General features: G+C 36.0%; 2 protein-coding genes across 3 annotated transcripts; both read right to left on the bottom strand.

Moving 5' to 3' along the window:
* Positions 1-7722: 7722 nt before the first annotated feature.
* Positions 7723-9471, bottom strand: LOC137962241 (xyloglucan endotransglucosylase protein 2-like). Its single transcript, XM_068808998.1, has 5 exons — positions 9355-9471; positions 9040-9228; positions 8836-8936; positions 8549-8742; positions 7723-8381 (listed from the first exon to the last, which is right to left on the bottom strand). The coding sequence occupies exons 2-5, from the start codon at positions 9224-9226 to the stop codon at positions 7982-7984; spliced, it is 882 nt and encodes a 293-aa protein (XP_068665099.1). The 5' UTR covers positions 9227-9228; positions 9355-9471; the 3' UTR covers positions 7723-7981.
* A 3480-nt stretch (positions 9472-12951) lies between these two features.
* On the bottom strand, positions 12952-19763 carry LOC137963799 (OVARIAN TUMOR DOMAIN-containing deubiquitinating enzyme 12-like). 2 transcript variants are annotated; one of them, XM_068811002.1, is made up of 11 exons: positions 19701-19729; positions 19474-19526; positions 18529-18701; positions 16525-16598; positions 14670-14724; positions 14507-14581; positions 14339-14412; positions 14199-14247; positions 13913-13997; positions 13332-13388; positions 12952-13206 (listed from the first exon to the last, which is right to left on the bottom strand). In XM_068811002.1, the coding sequence occupies exons 3-11, from the start codon at positions 18691-18693 to the stop codon at positions 13160-13162; spliced, it is 681 nt and encodes a 226-aa protein (XP_068667103.1). In that variant the 5' UTR covers positions 18694-18701; positions 19474-19526; positions 19701-19729; the 3' UTR covers positions 12952-13159. The 2 variants fall into 2 exon arrangements, with proteins under 2 accessions (XP_068667103.1, XP_068667104.1); XM_068811003.1 differs by lacking the exon at positions 19474-19526 and having other exon boundaries at positions 19701-19763.
* Between the last annotated feature and the right edge of the window lie 211 nt (positions 19764-19974).

Below are 19974 nucleotides of genomic sequence, written 5' to 3'. Positions count from 1 at the left end.
GTACTAAATTTAAATCATGAGGCTAAGATATATATGAGAATTGAAATAATGCCATATTAGAAAATACCCAAATTTTGAAGTTATTCATTTTTTACTATATAAAACATCAAAATTATATTATGAAGTTTTCTCATAAATATATACTTTCTTTAAAATAATTATCTAATTCTGACTTGGGTGAATTCACTACTACATAATTCATTAACGTAGACCAGCCTAAACTTGACGAAGAATGCGACTTCAAACTTGTAGTTACATAAGGTTGTATATTCATCATAAATCTCAAATAAAGTTTGATGAACAAAGTTTAAATTTGTTTTAGCTTCTACCTCAGAATATATTTGTGGAAAACACATTTCAATCAATTTTAATTTGACTCTTGGATCCAAAACTAAAGCAACAACTATTAACAACTTATATTCACCCTAATACTTCTCAAAATTTCTTTTCAAAGTATGATACTCGCTCCCAAAAATGATATTTGTAATTACATGAAAAAAAAATTAGAATCTCACTCACCTTTTCAACCTTTTTACACTCATCAAGACTTGGCAAACAATTATAAATTGCCTCTCTATCTCAAAATATAAGAAATGCATCTTTCAATTTTTATGCAGAAGGCAATAATCATAAGTAGAGTTTCAATGAGTTAAACAATTTATGACTTTAATTTGAGCACATCAACGTACATGGAACAACTTCCCACCACAAAACAATTTCCTATTTCTCAAAAAATTTATCTTTTAAAACTCTCTAACAAAAAATGGGTAATCAACTGATATACTAAAAACTTTATTTTTAATTCCCCAATCTTTCAAACACTTGTAAATTGTATATGTTATGTCAACACCATGACGAATAAGAGGAATATGCATAAAACTCAAGACTTGTTTTTGTAGCTTCCAATTACTATTGATGAAATGTTTAGTAATAACCATGTATTTGAATTTTTTAAGACTTCCAAATATCCATGGTAAAAATAATCTTGTTAATTTATTTTAATAAAAAAATTAATTTTTTTATACCTTATACACCTCCACACAGTCATTCTTAATCGTCTTACGAGATACTTTTTTAAAATTCACATTTATCATCATTATTAAAAAATTAAATCTATCCTCTTCTATTGTCTTGAACGAATGCTCATGTATAAGAATCCAATGAGAAAGTGCTACTCTCATTCTAGCTTGATCATATTTGCCTCCAAAATCGATGAAAGTAAGAGCATTTAAACTCTAACCAACATTAGACCCTAGTTGTTGAAAGTTTATATTTTATTATTTTATTATTTTATTATTATCACTTTTTTAGTAGGATGACATTTCAAATGATGACTCATAAGTGAGGTCACTCTACTATAAATAGTCAAATTGCTTTTAGAATGAACAAATTAATTCTTTTTTTAACCATCTAACAGTTAGATTTCTTTGAATTCAAACCATACATGAGACTTTTTTTTTTATGATCTTTTCTTACTTAGGATAACATCACTACCTTCTTCATCATTTGGGATACTTTTATTTGGGTTCCCTTCTATTGCGTTAGTAGTTTAAAGGGGACAAAACTCTAGTAAAGTTGAGTCTTAGCAAATTCAAATCAGAGCACCTTGTACAATGGTGACAATGCTATATTACCCTTGCTATTGAAAGTGACATATATACACCACATCCAAGTTGGGACATATACACTATTAAAGGCAAATAACTTGGTCCTCAATGTAGACACTTATGTTGACAATGTTTGGCCTCTTAAATATTTGGCTTCTTAAATAATAAGTTGCTAGAATGTCTGAATTCTGGTGCCTGCTATGATTATTGGAGGGACTTTTGTTGATGGCCTCCTCCTCCACTCCCTCTGAATGCAACCTTCAACATAAGCAAGGTGCCACTCTTCTTTTAAGCACTTCAAGTCTCCATTTTCTGTTTCGAAGCCAAGCTAATCTGTTTAGGAGAAGGAGGTAATCATAATTATTCAATTCACCTTTCCACCAACGCTTAAAACCAGATCATCCGTCAACAGTTGTCGATAGCGTCAAATTAGCATAAAGGCTGTGACTAGAACAAGTATCCTTATAGCCACTTAATACTTGGAGGAGCAATAGGCACCTGGAGTTCACTCATTGTACTCAACTTTCTATTTGCTTGAGGCTTGCTAAACAATGTTAATAAAGCCCAATAAGAATCTATTAGCACTACTCTGGCTGGGCATGTATTATGATGGAAAATCCCTAAGTTGTGGATGTAATCTAAGGTAGATTGAAATACTTTTTCTATGATACACATTTCTAAGAAACCTTTGGATAAAATCCTATTTGTCCATTACTAGGAAATTACATGGAAAATTGTTAGTGCCTTTGTCAGGAAACGTCGGAAAAATATTTCTTGTAGAAATATAAATGATCTAATTTTTTCATTTTACCACTTAATCTAGACATAAAAATTTGATCGCCAAAATTAGAACATTGATCCATTATTTAGATCGATTTCACTTGTCAATGATCGAAATTGGAAGTATTTGACCTCCAATTAGAATTAGAACTTTGAATATCAATACATAGAAATTTTGTCAACAATTGGTCAAGGTTTGCTACTCTTTGAATTCTTCCTTGACCTTTGTTGTTTTAAATGACGGTTTCTTGTCTAGAAAACTCCGATACACAAAATTATTTTTGAGTTGGAAACTACACTCAAAAGATATTTTCAGAAATATATAATTTGCAATATGAAAACTTAGTTATTATAATGTAAACTTTCAAAAACAAAAAAAAATGTATTGAGTGAGACAGAACACTAAAGGGGGGGTTAGTCCACAATGAACTTGAATTGAAGTGAAATGAATTGATTCAACTTCAACTCATGTTTGGGTGTTAGAGTTGATTAATTCAAGTGACTGCAAAACAGATTCCAGTGTTAGTGCCCCCAAATGAAAAATATGATATAAAGAAGAGAATGAGTAACCTTTTATAATATACTTAAATAGAATATATACCTAAACATATAATTAACCAAAATAAACGTAGTTACTACACTTATAAGTGATTTAACGTGTAGTTTTAGAATATATTAATATCCTAATTAATAAAAAAACTATATTTTATTACTTAATGATTATAATTTATTATAAATTAAAACAATAATTACGTGTGACTAGAATAAATTATACAAAATTAATAAAAAATTAAAAATAACATAAGAGAATATAATAAATAAACCTAATAGATTAATTAATTATAGAAATTGGATAATTAAACCAATTAATGATTAAAGTTTATTATAAATTAGTATACTAATTACTTGTGACTAGAATAAATTATTTAAAATAAATAAAAATGTTAAAAATAACATAGGTGTATATAATAAATAAATAAATTATTTTTTAATAACATAAGATATAGTTTAACATTAAAACTCACTATTTTAGTAAAAAATAAAAAATACCTAATAAATAAATAAATATATTAATTTATAAATAACATAATATATATTTTACTTATTATTAATTAATAATATATTAAAAAAATAAAAACTAATGGTTTTAAACCAATTATGACGATGGTTTAATTTTTCCTAACTTAGAAAAAATTAAACATCGTCTTCATCTTCCTCAGCGGCGGGCCAACGGGCAACGGCGACAAAGGGTCGGCCTCCCGTGCTCTGCGACGTAGGTTGAGAGGGAGGCTGACCGGGGGGGGAGTAGAGAGAGCGAAGATGGGGCAAAAAACGTCGGCAGAGAAAGGCCGAGGGAGAGGGAGAGGAGAACAACGAATGGGGAGAAATTTTTCGTTTCGGGGGGGGGGGGGGGGGGTGGAAGAAGCAACGTGCGTTGCACGAGGAAACTTGATGATTCGCAAAATAGGTAGGAAACAACTTTCCCCTATTTTTGCCTAAGCGAATGAAACGGTGTAATCTCACTTCAATTCAATTTTTTCTACACTAAAAATATTAGGTAATGCAATTTTTATCAAGGAGAGGCACATTGGAATTCAACAAGAATCCTACAAAAAAAAAAAAAAAACTTATCCAAAGTCCCCCAATTGCACCCAAGAATATCTTGTTATATCTAATCTCCTTAAGTTATAATAAGAAAACAAAAACTAAGATAAGTAGGTGATATCTTACTCTTTTATTCCATTTTTTTTCATTTAGCTTTATTCTCTTATGACACTTGTCTTGTATGAGATTCACTTTAGACTCTATGAAACTTATGAGGTACTCTTTGTATGAAACTCTATCTTAAACTCATTGATATGACTTCTTCAATATTGATATTTCTTCTCTAATATTAGTTTTAAGTATGTTGAGTCTCTTGAACAAAAAAGAAAAGAAAGACTGATCCCCAATTTGAGGGGGAGAATTAGATGGGGATGTAAGAAGAAAGAGGTAAATGATAGAGCATACCATAAAGAATTCCATGACCACAAGTTGTATTTAAAAAAACGATCATCTAAATGTTGCATCTCTGAATATGACAATGAAGGATGGAATAATTCCTTTTAAGAATTTAACTAATCATTATAATTACTAAGAAATCTTGCCTATGTCGTCCCTGGCCCGTCAGCCAATCAATCTCCCACGACCCATTCAGTTCAAACATGTCTAGGTTGGCGTTTTTCATTAGAAGATCGGAATGCTGTTTCAAAAGGTTTGGAATGGCACCGACCATACCCTTCGATGTGTACCCTCTAAACCTCATTTACCTCTTTCTGCCAACTCCACGACTTCCGATTTTCAGACAAAATTTTCATAATCCAACTCCTGTTAAGGAAGAAGAAGAATCAAAGAAATTGAAAACCCAGAGTACTGTTTTACAAGGACAAAGATTAATGATAATGAGAAAGGATGAAAAATTAGACAACAGTGAAGAAATTTAGTTATGGGTGGCTTAAGCACGACGATGATGGACGGCTGAACTGATTTCATTCAAACTTTCGAACCACTGAAAGAAATTTCTCTGAACTTGAGTTGAGAAAATTGCACCATAAGAGAAACTTAATCATGGGAATGTCTTTTAATCTTTCAATTTTCTGTTTGTCAATTCACTGAAAGTTACTATCTAACTTCCTATTCGAAGCTCTTTTTATTAGTTTCTGTAATTTTGAAAGGTTAGAGAATTGCTATTTCACTGTCAATTTAATTGCATTTTTCATTTTGCATTGATTTAATTTCATTCTAGACTTCCTTTTCAGTGAATTGGCTTTTCAAGGTGAGTAGCCATTAAAGGTGTGGGGCGATTCCTTTCAGAAATTGTCATCTGTGTACTGTTCATGAAGAATTTGATGAACTCTTCTGGAATATTATCATGGTTTGTTACTTGCTGCCCATCAATTTCAGGAACATGTATAGTATTTGCTCTTCTATGTGCTGAAGCAACTGCATGAAAAAAAAAAACTAGTATTACCATCTTCCTCCGTTAGCCATTTATACTGTAATGTTTGTTTCTTATATGTCCTCTCTTGAATCGTAATGGACTCGTAATCTGTACAATAGCCTCTGAACTTGGTATGTAACTCTTTATGTTTGCCTACTTGTGGGAAAGGCCAAACTTCTTCCCTTATCATTATCCTCGTAAACCTAACCGCCAAACTTTTCATAATAAAAATCAAATCCCAAGCGCAGCAGAGTACTACTGGAAATCTAATATTTTTTCCACCTGAAATTCGCTCCAGACTCGAGACGATTCTATCTAAAGCAGTAAATCTTCACATGGACACTCCTTTGGAATTTGCACATCCAAGATTCTCTCCTCCTTCGTATGTGGAACCCCACGTTCGTCTCTGGCCCTTGATAGCGTAGAAAAATGTAATTGAATCTCTTCTGAATGCCCGTCTTCGTCTCATTGTCTCATTTTCAGTTCAGGCATGGGTTTTGTTTTGTGGCAGCGGAGCATTTCTTTCAACCAGTATGAAGTCTTTGGCTTAGTCAAAGCACTCGCACCTCTAGGTGACAACCAGTTAGAACCTCACTGGGTTTCATAATCAAATCTCATTTGGTGGTTTAAAATTAATTGCTTAATGCCTCTTCCGTGTTCTTTAAATTTTCTTCAGCTGAAATCTTGCAGTGACAACCTGAGACCGTGCTGTTGACAGAATCTGAAGAGACGAGAAAACCAGCCAAGAAATGGGTCCGTCTCCCTTCTCCTCCATGTGGGGCGACCCTGATTTACGGCAATCTTGCGGATTTAGATTGAAACATCATCCTCGTCCCTGGCGACATCTTTTCCTGCGCATGTCGACGGTTTTATCTGGGTCAGGTGCATGACAAGCTACATGCCATCTCTCAGATCCTCGTCACCTTCTTCTATGATACAATTATCCGCTGAAGGCGACCGACCAGAAAAAGAAAAAAAGGAAGATAACAAGGTCCCAGCTTCTTCCACAATCAGCTGCTGAGAGTATTGTGTTTTTTTTTTCTTTTACAGGTTTAAAACACCGAAGACTACTTTTAACTTTCTGCTTTCTGCAGCCAGATTGTAAGCGGCACCTACCTCTTCCATGATACAACGTGTTGGAGGGAGGCCCTTTTCAGCCATTTAGGGGCCATGATTTTTTTAAATGTTTCATTCAGTCTCTCAATCTGTCGGCGGTGTCTCTCTGTTCACAGCAGAAAATATTCGTGGCTCCGGGGGTAATCCATTGGTTTTTTTTTGTTTTTTCAAAAGCATCGGAAATTAATGGGGATGATCTGACGTCCAAGAATTAGAAACCTTTACTGTCTCGCTGATCTTCTTTTTTTCTCTTTTAAATATATAAAAAGTTTTTTTCCACATATATTGGGTTCTCTTAAGCTTTTACCTGAAACCATGGAAGGTGAACGTCTTGCAGCCAGGAGAGCTCCTCGAACCTGAGGAGTCTCCGTGGCTGCTCCATCTTGGCGTTAGGCACAAGGGTGGCTCCTCTCGATGCTCCCTCCATCAAAGGCTGCCCGGTTGAGAGGGCCTCCCTTTGCCCAGGGGGAGCTCCTGTTTGACAATAGGACTATTTTGGAACTCACTGACAAGAAAAGAAAAAAAAGAAAAGAAGAGAGTAGTCCAGGTTTTGCAAGCTGCGCACGCCGCGTAAACTATATAAAAAGTGTGATAAGGATGATTGAAGTGAATAGTTTGACATCGAGTCGACCAAGGCACGAGCCCAACTCTTCTGATATGCCTTCCCCCCTTCTCCCAAACTTGTTTTTGAAAAGGAATAACACAGAAAAGAAATCAAATGGGACCACGTTCCAGTCCCCACTATAGCTGCTTCAAACATCTGATAATCTGAGTACATCACAGTTGTCTCCTTTTCCTCATTGATTACAGCTTAGATTCATGAGATAAGCCCCTTTTTTTTCCAGATCAAACGATGCCTTCAGTAACTTAAAAAACCAAGGGTTGCATCCATGGCTGAAGCTTTTAATGGTAAACAACTCCTTGGGAGCTTGAGCTCATAAGGAATTCCATGTGAGGACAACAGAGGCATCGTACAATCATCATCCATCTGTCAACTCGTTACTATCATCTTTCCTTCCCCTCTTCGCCAATAAACAAATAATTGCATAGGTTAAATAAGTCAGTCGTCACTGTCGGCATCAAACGATTCGAATCGCTTCGTCTTCCCTCCTCGTTAGTCTTCCCATGGGGAGAAAAAGCAAGGAAAAGAGGCCAGACCTGAGAGCTACAAAAAACTTCTTTCGCATACACAGGAAAAGGAAAACACATGGTAACCATTTGGGTTTACACAGGGATCAATAAACAAACAAGAACAATAAGGAATTCATTATTCTTTAATATTCGATCACTAATCTTCACATCCCAGGTCCAAAATAGCAACATCAACCATTAACCATACAATGTAGAATACATTCGTTTATATATGAAGCAGAAGATAAGGTGAGAAATAAATTAACGAAACCAGGAACCCATTGATCGAACATTACATCGCCACCCAGAACCCAGAAGGTCCGCTCTGAGAAACCCTGAATGCTGAAGCCGCAGTTTCTGAAATGGGTTAGATGTCCCTGTCCCTCCTGCACTCGGGTGGCATGGTCGGGTACCTGGACCTGTCATTGCAGTAGTTGTAAATGGTGTACTTCTGGCGGACCCACCTGAGTCTCCGCCATTGCAGAGCGTCCAGATCCTGGAACTCCTTCTGATCCCACCAACGCTTGCCCTGCGTGTCGCAGAACTTGGCATTAACAGAGGCCTCACACCCGTCGATGTGGAAGCCTTTGTAGGATGCCACGAAGGGGGCTTTTGTCCAATCCGTCTTCTCCAGTCCCCCTCTCGTTGCCCAGTCGTCTGCGTTCCAGAGGCTGGAGTAAATCTTCATGGGTTGATTGAAGGGGAACTTCACGCCCAAGTCTTTGCTGTTCTTGAAGACCCTGATAGGAACATCGTCAACGAAGAAGCTGGACACAAGCAACCAAAACAAAGGGTGGAACCTTCATAAGAGAAACTTTGAGAAACCAACATACTTTGTAAATAAGAAAGTAGAGTGAATCTATCTCAGATTTCTATTCTTATATATTCAAGAGAAACAGTTACGTAGCGGGGGGGTTTGAGCGGGAGCACATACACAATCAGATACATGTTCCAGAGGACTGCGTAGCTGTGGAAGTCTTTGGTTGGATCAAACCAGAGAAAGATTCTATGTTCTCTGTCTCCCTTCCCTCCAGTGAAGACATTGGTTTGTAGAATGTAGGGCTGGTTGGTCCTGTTACCCAGGAACTCAAAGTCTATCTCGTCATGCTCGGAGTTCTGAGAAGATAGCTGAAAGAACAGAAGAAGGAAATACAAATGGAGTTAAGAGAAGAAACAGAGCAGTTCGGATTAACCATTACTCTCCGACTGAAATAGACTTACATAAAATGCAGTCACTACTCCTGCAGAATCTCCTGGAACCATCTTAATCTTCATCTCGAAGTGGCCAAACAAGTAAGAACCCTTGGATTGAAATCCAGTACCTGACCAGCCAAAAAGATAAGCCATTTGAGCTGTTATTAGAGCAGAAGTAAAACGCATCAGAAATAAAACCAGGGATCTTTGATCTTGTTTTGCTCTGCTTACCAGTGTACTTATCCAAGACGAGGTTAACTTCGGCACCCCCATTCTTGTACTGTATGTGGTCGAAAGCCCACGTAGGTGCATAGTTCCTCCCAAAAGGCACAGCAGTTGGCCTCTTGGGTGGAGTAGCCAAGACAACAGAAGCTAAACAGAAGAAGGCCAGACACAAACCGCCGGTGAAAGAAGCCATCTCTGCAGAGGAAGAAGCAAGGAAAAGCTAGGTGATTTAGAACTGATCAACAAGCATTCTTGAGGAAACTGGAAATCAAAACGCACAGATAGCAGAACGAAGTAAAGATAAGAATCCAGGAGTGTTACCTCAGTTAGAGATGGTACCAAAGAAAGAGAGAAAGGTGTTCGATGAAAAACAAAGGAATGCTGCAACCCTTTATGTAGGCAGTGGAAGGATTTTTTTTTTTTCAAGGCTTCTTAAAATCTTCCGGTTGGTCTCTTCTCGGAATAGAATAATATTATAAGTTTAAATACAGCTATATCCTTTGTGTGGTTGGCCTCAATTATTTGTTGAGCCGTCTGGACTGTTTGCAGGGTTTTTGGGCGAGTACTTGAGCTAGAGCCAGGGAAACTGGCGACGCCTATTTCCCATCTCTCGTCGCTTCTACCGGTTCCTGTCTTATTGTCTCCAGTAATGGCTCATGACAGTCGACGCTCGACCGATCACGTAAGGTGCCTGATCTAAAGCTACCTTTATTCAAGCAAGGGTGTGAAGAGTTTTGGCTCCATGTACAGCGCCATTAAGAGCTTCTGAGCTTCCTTTTTTTTTCTTTTAACTTTTGATTTTCACAGCAGACGAAACAAGAAGACAGAAAAAATAAAAGAAAGAAAACCAATGGGCGCGGAGTGAGGAGGCTGTAATCTAAATATGAACATTTGGACTCTCAGTGACTGAAAAACCGTTTGTGATAGAGATTGAGCTGGTCTTAGTCAAAGTTCAGTCGTTGAGAGCAAGAGATGAAGCATTAAAAAGCGCTAAAAGATCAAGTGAAGAAGGAGAAAACACCGACTGAACAAGCAAAGTGAATGGGAACAATTCGAGTCACGTCCATGAAGATTAGACAATGAGTGGAGTTTGAAGACAAGTGTGATTCACAATAACAGTTGCGACCACGCATGTGCACAGTAAAGCTGGTGCGGACCCCGCTAGATCATGACTGGGTTGGTACGATTTGAAACTGATACTTACAGTAGCAATTAGCCCTATTAAAAACATATGAATCAATAATCTTCAGTCGTTTCATAATCGGGTTATTAATTAATTAAACAAAGCGAAGAACAAAATTTCGAAGCGATGTATGAGATGAGATCTGTCCGGCAGGTCGGAGGAAAGGAAGACACGTGGCACGTGTATGGTCTGCCGGTGTCCGGACCCTCTCACGTGGGAATCTAATTAAGACTGTTCCTGACGCTAGCAACTATCGAGATCTCCATTTCGTCCAACTAAATTCACTCCAGACTACTCCTTTCTGGGTTCTTTACTAATAAAAAAAAAAAAAAAGGGGAATTAAAGAGGTTATTTTGCTAAGAGTGCTAAATGGCCCAGAGACGTTGCTGAAAGAGAGAAAGAAAGTGGGAAAGAGAATACTGTGAAGCGTCAGCACTACTCCAGCAAGAGCAGGATTAGCATCTCCTCTATGGATTTTAATCTTCTTCGGATAATACCACCCAATAGAAGATCATGTTCAAGAATTGACATCAGAACAGCTCACATTCAACTCACGGACAGCTCTTCAAACTCTAACTGAACTCGATTTTGTGTGATTTTTTGCTTGTTTTACGTGGGGTGACGGCTGACGTTCCAGTAGTCATCTTAGCTGGCTGGCTTTTGAATCTTATACAACGCAGAAACAGAAGGGAAAAAGATGAGAAGATCTCAAATGATGGGAAAGACAGAGGAAGGCGATCGGCTTTCTATCGGTGGCTACAAGACGTCGCCTCGCTTCTCTTGCCACTGATACAAATAATTTATTTTCCAAGTTGGCGACTTGAATATGCCTCTGTTTCTCAAGGGTCCATCCTGGAGGCTAAAAACGTAAGCAATTAGCTGTACACATCTCTGAGCTCGACCAACCTATTGTAACTCATGGAACTCTTCTCTGAAATTAGCTGTACAGATATAGAATTATGACCGTTAAATTCACGTAAGATTCACATCAACATGCTTTTATTTCATCACATACTGAAATGTGATTAGAATAAGCCGAGTGGTTTATTTGTTCCCTCGCCTTCTCTGTTAGAGAGAAACCTTCAAATCAACTTTTGAGAAGTAATAACTTGAAATAACAACAAAGGAGTGATGCAGTTAATGGCACATGAGTCGTAACCTTCCCCAGAGAGACCTCAATAGTAAGGCAATTAGCATAGACATATTAATTGATTGCTGCTACATTGGTCATAAACTATTTACCTTCGAAGCAAGGTATAGGTCTCCCCTGTAAGTCAGTACCCACCCTAGAGAGACCTCTACTGTTTATAGTATATACATGAACAACTCTGAGAAACAGTCAACAATACCAAAAAGGGAATTTTACTAAATTACCCATTTTTAACAAATATCAACAAAAAATAATCAATTTGTAAACTTAAATTAATAAATAGGTCAATTTTTATGTGAAATCTATGGTTGTTTTAAAGTGCAAAATATATAACATTTGTTGATCATAGGATGCACCTAGCAACTTTTGGATATTCACATTTTTTTTTACAAAGTTTAGAGGCTTTATTCTAAGAAAAATTCGAGCAAAATCATAATTTTGAAAAATAATAAATCCTAAATTTATGACTATATTAATTCCTAGTTTTAATTCTCAATCTTTTAAATAAATGAGTTAAATTTTATTTGATGAAAATGATTTTTTTAAATAGTTATATATAACATAAAAATTCTAATTGGTGGCTATCATAATTGGATCAAATTCCGGTTGATAAAAGGACCATCATCTATCTAGAGTTGTTTCCAATTTGAGTTTGAGAAAATCAAAATCCTTGTTGAAACCTACAAGGTATTATTTGGAGTAATTCTATTAAGGAGGTAACATTAATCCTTGGGAAAAATCTAAACTACTAGAGAGATGGATCTGCCATCAAAAAGAAATTGGAAAAGAGGATTAGTGAACCGGAAGCAAAAGACGAATTTCTAAATGTAGGTACCTCCAACCCTCGGATAATCTTGAAATTCTAATTAAATTTGTGAAACTTTGTAATTATTTCTGAGACAGAATTCCTGTATCGATAATTAAATAGCAATAGGAACATTTCAGTCAGTATCTGTAGTTAAAATCAAGGTCTTTTTACCTGGAATCGGGACCCAATCGAGTCCAGAGCTGGGCTCAAGGCGATAGAGTGCCCAAAGGCCAAAACAGAAGGAACGTCTCCAACTCACCGAGCCAACCTGCCCCACCATGTCAAAATCTGGGTCCACTTGACCGAGTCACAGGTTGACCCGTCGGGTCAAAAAATCATGGTTTAAACTATAGTTATATGCTGCAATGCATAAATAGATGGATAACTCAAGATCCATAACTCCCAATTCCAGAGTTCGGCTGGACCTCATTCAGACAATTGTCAGGGAACACTCTAAACTGGAGAAACCACAATGTTCGCAATTAATGGAAGAAGACTTCGAGGTTTTTAGGACTGGGTTTTTAAAACCCATGCCAAGTAGGAATCCGATCAGATTGTCAGGCAGCAACTTGCTTTTGCTTGCCATGGTTGCCATTTATTATTCCTTTTTCAAATTAATGCATCATAATTTATTTTGCCCAGAAATGCAGGTCATCAATTAAAGTCAACATAGCCCACTAAGATGCAGTTATCAAAATATTGAATATTTACAAAATAGCATGCTGCTAAGTCATGCGAGAATACTGCTTATTATGTATTAAAGATTTTGACCTTCAGAAAAATTCAAAAAGAATTAATGAATTAATATAATAGAACCACAACAATGTTTTCAGAAATATGTTATAGAGCTTCATGATCTAAAATCTACAAAGAGAAGGAATTTATAGGGAAAAAAAAAAAAAGGAAAGGTAAACCTCTAAATATCATGCCTGAAAAAACCTGCGCTTTCTGACCTCCAGAGAGCGATATTGATATGTACACATCTCTAAAACAACCAGTGTTTCTTTCTTGGCTTATCACGAGCAGGAGCATCTGTAAAAACAGGTTCAGTAATAGTTGTCAACAGTCATTCTATGAAATCTCTGGAGTCTCAATTAATCCCAAGTAACTACTCATTTGGTGAAATCATAATTCAAATGGATCTAAATGGTACTAACCTCTGAGATCATAAAGTGAGTTGTAGTGTACTTCAGACCAGAAACTCAACCACAGCTCTGTGTTAAAAAGAAAAACAAAGGACCAACTTATAACAAAGATCCGGATAACTGCAATCCTATGCATGATTTTAAGGATCTATCAAGAAAATAATTTCTAGTTAGATTAGATTGCAAGTTTAATAAGGCGGTAAAGTTAGTAATAAAGATGTGGATACATGGCTAAAATGAAACTTTCAAGTGAAAAAAAAAACGACTAATACCATGACAGATTGCTTCCAATGAAAGTTTTGATGTTCTTATGTCTCAAAAAAGGTGAACTATAATTTCAAAAACAGCATAGATGCCCAAATAAGCAAGATGTAGTCCATGGAAAGTGTGTAGTTTTTTTTCCGAAGAAAAAGGGATTTCCATCCATACAGCATCCACTTAGCCATGACAAGAATGCAGTTGCATCGATCAATAACTTTAACATTCACTATTCCGATAATGTATCCGTATTTCCCCTTATATTGTAGATTAACCAGTTACTTATGGATATTTAAACAGGGCATGTTGATTTAGTACCCTCAAATAAACCATACCTCGCTGTGGAGGCTGCAATTGTGGAAGAATTTCAATGAAGCAAGTGTCCCTAAATGAAGTTAGAAGACATATTTTTGCACCGAACTGCTAAAAAAAGGGCATAGTCAGAAACATATCCAGAAGTTCAGGTTGAACTTAAAACTTTTAGGGCACTAATGTCGTGTAATTTTTTAAAAGAAAATAACGTCATGTAATCTTTGATCAATTCAAAAATAGTTTGAGATAATCAAGCATCAGTTAGACTCATAAAAAAGGTAAACCAAAACAAGCTTCAAAATATTACACCTTATCAGCAGCTGCTTGTAATGTCAAATGATCCCCCCATTCGCCCAATCTGTAGAATGTGCAGGAAATAAAAATTGGAAAAAAACTTGCAAATTACAACACAAGGAATTTATATGACTAACAACAAAATTTCTCCTTACTTGGACATTTTCTTGTAATATGTCTTATACTTCATGGGGACATAACCTTCATACAAGGAGCGGAAGCCTTTAAGCTGAAGAGAAAATTTTGTTAGACTTTTTCCCTGTATTAATAAGAAATTCTGAAAAAGGAAAAACAAATAAAGGCTTCTACATCAATTTAAATACCTGTTTAACAATCTCTTTCCTCACGTACTTGTGATAATCAGGAGACTTGTACATTTGGTCAGAAAGTGCACGAAACTACAAAATGGTAAAGGACACAGCAATCATGAGGAAAGCATTATTACATGGTCTCTTTAATACCAAATGCTCAAATGGTTGAACTAACCTGACAGTTGCCATCCCCAGAAACTTTAAGTTCATATAAGCCATAAACATTTAATCTGGTGGACGATATAACACAAGAATAGTCACATAAGGTTAATTTTGTTGCAGATCATGAGAAATAAAAATAAGCCACAAGCCTCATAAAATAATGAGAAATAGCCTCCACATAGCATGAATCACGCCTTAAAAAACTCAAGCAGTTGCAGTGAAGTCAACTTGAGAATGAACAAGCACTTCCAGCAAGTAGGTCAGCAGACCCTTCAATAGTGTGTTAGTGGGATTGATCCCCCTAACAGGCATTTGTGCTGAAGTTGGCAAGATACCCTCTACAATAAAAATAACATGCATACAATAGCATGATGTATTAATGCTTGATTCTTCTCACACACAAGCATGGTCTGAAGCCATAATTTTATCATTTGCACTTTGGTAAACATTATGCAAAAACATTCTTTTTATAAAATCTAACTGTTTGCAACATAAAGTGTTATTTCCCAATACCTAGATGGAATGTTCTGACTCAGACATGGAACTGACTCGGTTACCCGAGTCCATTAGGGGGGCGGGGAATCACTGAGAACAGATGGGACGATCTGCCCCTCATAACCCAGCTCGGCAACCTCCAAATCCAGGTTGACTTGCCCGAGTCACCAGCAGACCAGCAAAATCAGAACACCATGTTGATAATTACCTGTTTACATTCATAATTTTTTTTCTATTTAACAAAAACAAAATTGGACATCAATTGGAGGGTCAATCTCAGGAAAATTCTATGTTCAGCAAGATATTCAGTCCCGTGAAACTACAAATGCAGAGCTAACACTAAAGAAAAGGTGTTTCCAGTTTTTTTTTTTAAGATTTCATTGCATAATTAGCTTATTATTTTTCTTCTTCTTTGTTCTTCTTAATTTTCCCAAACCAAAAGAAAAATCACTGTCTTGGGTCATTTTAATGCCCAAGTCATCTCAAAACAATCCAATAGGTATTCAAAACTCCTGCTTTCACCTCGGTTACGGTTTTCAACTAGATTTAAATTGAATGTAGCTACCCGGTCTCCAAAAGCTTAGTTCGAACTGTTTTCTTGTTTTAAAATTTGTATTTTATTTTTAAGTTTCCTTGCACTTTTTGTACCTTCTCATGTACTTCATGTTCTTATTTGAGCTCTCATAACGAATTTTCTTTATCATTTCTTTCTTGTAGATTTTGTTAAGAGATTTGGAAGATCTGAATTATTTAAATGAAATATCTTGCACACAAAATGCTTGCATAAGGCTCTAGATGCATGGCATCATTTAGTTTCTAAACATTGTTACTCAAGGAATAGTTTCATTTTATCCTTCCCAGAAACAAGTGTAGAGTACAACAGAAATAGAATGCAATACTACATGCATGTCAATCAGTCAGACTTTGTCAATAAGTTCCTGATGCAACATAGTGTTTTGTTTTAAAGACCGACAATATTTTTTCATAAAAATAACTAGCAATCAATATTTTGGTGAATTTCCTGAAATATGATGTTTGATCATGAAAAAACTATTATTAGCACAAAATTGGCATATGATTACAGATGAAGCTCACCTAATTTATCCACTTTTGCTGCTAAAAGCATATGGCCTACATCAAACAAAAACAAGACTTTGATTTTTTATTTTTTATTTTTATTTATTTATTTTGGGCGGGAGAGATCTTGAGAGAGAGCTCAAGACCTGGTTTTCTTGTAGCTTGTGAAACATGTCCCTAAAGCAATTGAGCTTCTGTTTGTGCTGATGGAAATATAAACTAGACAGAACTGGAATATTTTCCCATGAATCTTGAAAGCAGAGCTTGAAAGTTCTATAAAAGGAAAAATAACATACCTCTGAAGCAGCCGCTGGTGATCAAGAGTGGCATCACTGACATTGGGAATGTATGTATTGATCCGTGGGACATGCTGGATATTGAGTTTGAATAACTTATTAATATAAAAGCCTGAGTGCACCCATATGATGAATGGACTAAAAGATACAAAACAAACATCATAGTCATCAACAACAGAAAAGAGATATTAGATGGAAAAATAGACACGGTTTCTTGTCTAGCTGAGGAAGCTTCAACCAGAAAAGGCCCTGAATTTTTTTTTTTTTTTGGAATACCGGCTCCTGATATTTAAACAAGTATTTTTTTTCTTTTCTAAAGAAGTATCTTTACAATGAAGACATGTGAGAGGTAGAGCTAGAATGAAAATGGTCACTAATAATAACTAATTTCAAAATTGCCTTTAATGTATTGCCAAAGTTCATGCCTTTGAAACTTTAGAAATGAGGAGATGGTTTTAAAACAACACCAAAGAGTATCTTACAGCTAAATCTACAAGGAAAAATCTGAGATAGGGTATATAGCATAACCTAATCAAAGAAAGCAAAATGAAGTGTGTGTGTGTGTGCGAGAGAGAGAGAGAGAGAGAGAGAGAGAGAGAGAGAGAGAGAGAGAGAGAGAGAGGCAGCAGTGGCACATGGCAGCATAATCTCCTAAAAGCTGTCATATATCTCTTTGACCACTACAGTTAGAAACAGAAAAATAAATTTCATCTTTTTTATATTAAATTTCATCTTCTTCAAAGATTTCTGAGAAAAATACTTTTTGAGTCAAAATTTATAGAGAAGCAGCTACTAATCACCTGGCATATAGCTCGTAACAATATTGTACTAGTCAACATAATTAGGATTTATTGATTCTAGAAAACCAGTCTCTGATACTCAATCCCCTTCTTCTTCTTGTCAAGAAGTCTGTATTCTTGGGAAGACTACCGCAAAGATCCTATAAAATCATTAAATACTTAAATATGGAGCACTAGGCATTGACTAGTATAGAAAATTTGACAGAGAACTGTGAGTTAACCTTGGACAATTGAGCATATCCTATCTGCTAATCTCACCTTCAGCCTTTCTTAAGATCGAATAAAGAAAAGCAATGGACTAGTGGAGGGAATGGAAAAATGTTATCAAAATAAAAGATGAAATTACTAAGCAGACTGTAGCAGTAAAGGATCTCTCAGCAGAAGGCTCTATAATCTACTGTTATTTTCTCCTGCATGTAATCTTTCTCCCATGAATATCTGAAAAGAAAGGCATAGTGAAGAAATTAAGAAGAGAGAGAGTTGAAGAGAGAGAATGAGAGGGAGAAGAGGTGGAGACGAGAGAGTGAAGAAACTGATCTGCATTGGGGGACATGCACGTCCCCCCCAACCTCTATTTATAATAAGAGTTGAGTTCAACTACAAAAATCCCCTTACTTAAGTGTTATCTCTCTATATCTCCTACTCTGTGTCCTTTTTACATGAAACTTGATCCATAGACATAGTTGGACAGACAAAACAAGATTACATCAAGACATATAGATAAAGATAAGGTAAAATAACCAAAATATCCCTGTACTTGCTTTTCAACACATAAAATAGAAAAAAATTCAATTATTTGCTCACTGAAAAAAAAAGAAAAAAAAATCTTTCAGGCAACATTTTGTTGAGAAATAACTCCTTAGAATGCTTAGAGTGTGATCTAGGTTAACTCCTTAGCTTGTGAGTTGAGAATTCACAACATTTTGGTGATAAGTTAAACGTTTGCTACATTACTCGAGTTGTAAAGGATGACAGACTCAGATTACAATCATCTAAACCTTGTAATGTATGTTTACTTAAATCTGGAAAAGTGCAGGAAACTCTGACCCTAGAAAAAAATTAGACTTTGACTCAAAATTAATCCTGTACCTAGCACTTTAAGATCCATTTCCAATTTTGAGAACAATGAGCATATATATCAATTGCGATTTATAAAAATAGTCAAGTTTTTCTGTTAGTGAAATAGTAAAGAAAGACAACTTACTGGAATGGATGAAAGATGGGAAACACGTCTAGCAACAGCACCATCTAGCTTAGCATACTCTTCAGACAGAACGAGTGCAATCATCCTATCATCCTCAATGTCTTTTGCAACACTCCGAGATGAAGAACTAGGATAATCGGCCAAGACTTGAGCTCTCCCTGTCATTTTAAGGCCTGAAAGGGACCCCAGTTAAGAGAAGCTACTATGTACTCCTTCGTTATGGTAGAAATGAAAAAAATGGCTAGCCACAAAGTGTATACATTTAAAGAGAAACGAGCCAGCAAACAAAACAATAAATCTATTCTTCAATTAATGTAAATTTGATATTACATGTATAGAACTGAAAGATTGAAGTCAAGGTATAGAAAAAGTAATAAAATTAACATCTGTACGCAATATTCAGATGAAGATTGCCCTGAAAATCATTATATCCTTTAAAAGACCATGTAAGCTAAGTACATGATAACATCCAAGTAGATTAAAAAAAGTCACCGAATAACGTCAAGAGGTCCCTAACACATATTCTATCATCAATCCTTAATCGAATTCATCTTCCGAGTGAAACTGAATATGAAAAACCTTGACTACATTATGGGTCCAAGAATAATCATAAAAAGCTCTTTCAAAGAGTGATATAGAAACTAAAAATGAATCGGTTTAAGTGCAAGTTATTGCCTTTCTAACTAAACATAAAAAAGTACGGTTATTGCCGCAATAGAAATAACAATGCTCGTGTACTTGAACCTATTTTACTATAAAAATTTCTCCCAGCCAGAACAGTGCGACTAAAAGAAAATCATACATAACTGGAGCAGAATCAGAATGATATTCGGGAGGTATTGAAAATGATTAAGATACATATGATGAATTGCAAATAAATAAAAAGATATGAGAACTGAAAATATCGCCAGAGGACGTCTTCACTAAGAATGAGAGAAACACTACCTCAATCTGCGGAAAGCGAAGCAGAAGCTGAAAACAAACAGCACGAAGTGAATCTAACTCCGACAAAAATCGAGTGAAGGGGCGACCGCGACGGACGAAAAGAAAATCGCGCCAAGGAGAAGGAAACGACGCGGTACAAGAAAATGAAGAATAAAGAACAATCTAAATGAGATGATTATATCTGTTAATTCCATATCAAGAGTCTCATTTCTGTCGTGTTTACTTACTCGATCTGAGCTCTGACGGATGATGTAATTAACTGTTTAACTTAGAACTGTCATCTGAGAGGAAGAGTTTCAGGTATAAATTGTGGTGCAAAGGTCGTCGCAATTAGGAAAGCCCGCGGAGAAGTTCGTTGAAGAACGTGACATGTAAAACGATATAATTGTGGCCCGCAGGGGGCACCTTGTTTTTTTTTTGCCCGTATAAATGAATTTGCCAAAAGAGCGTTGAGCCACTCGGCGTTGAGGAAATTGAGTTGGGTGAGGAATAATGGGCGTT

Source organism: Aristolochia californica, unplaced genomic scaffold (genome assembly GCF_029961685.1).
Source record: "Aristolochia californica isolate CCGP_79_NKW_82.1479 unplaced genomic scaffold, dmAriCali1.0.hap1 SCAF_4, whole genome shotgun sequence".
In the NCBI taxonomy this organism is placed as follows: domain Eukaryota; kingdom Viridiplantae; phylum Streptophyta; class Magnoliopsida; order Piperales; family Aristolochiaceae; genus Aristolochia; species Aristolochia californica.
This window is presented reverse-complemented; position numbering and strand designations above follow the sequence as displayed.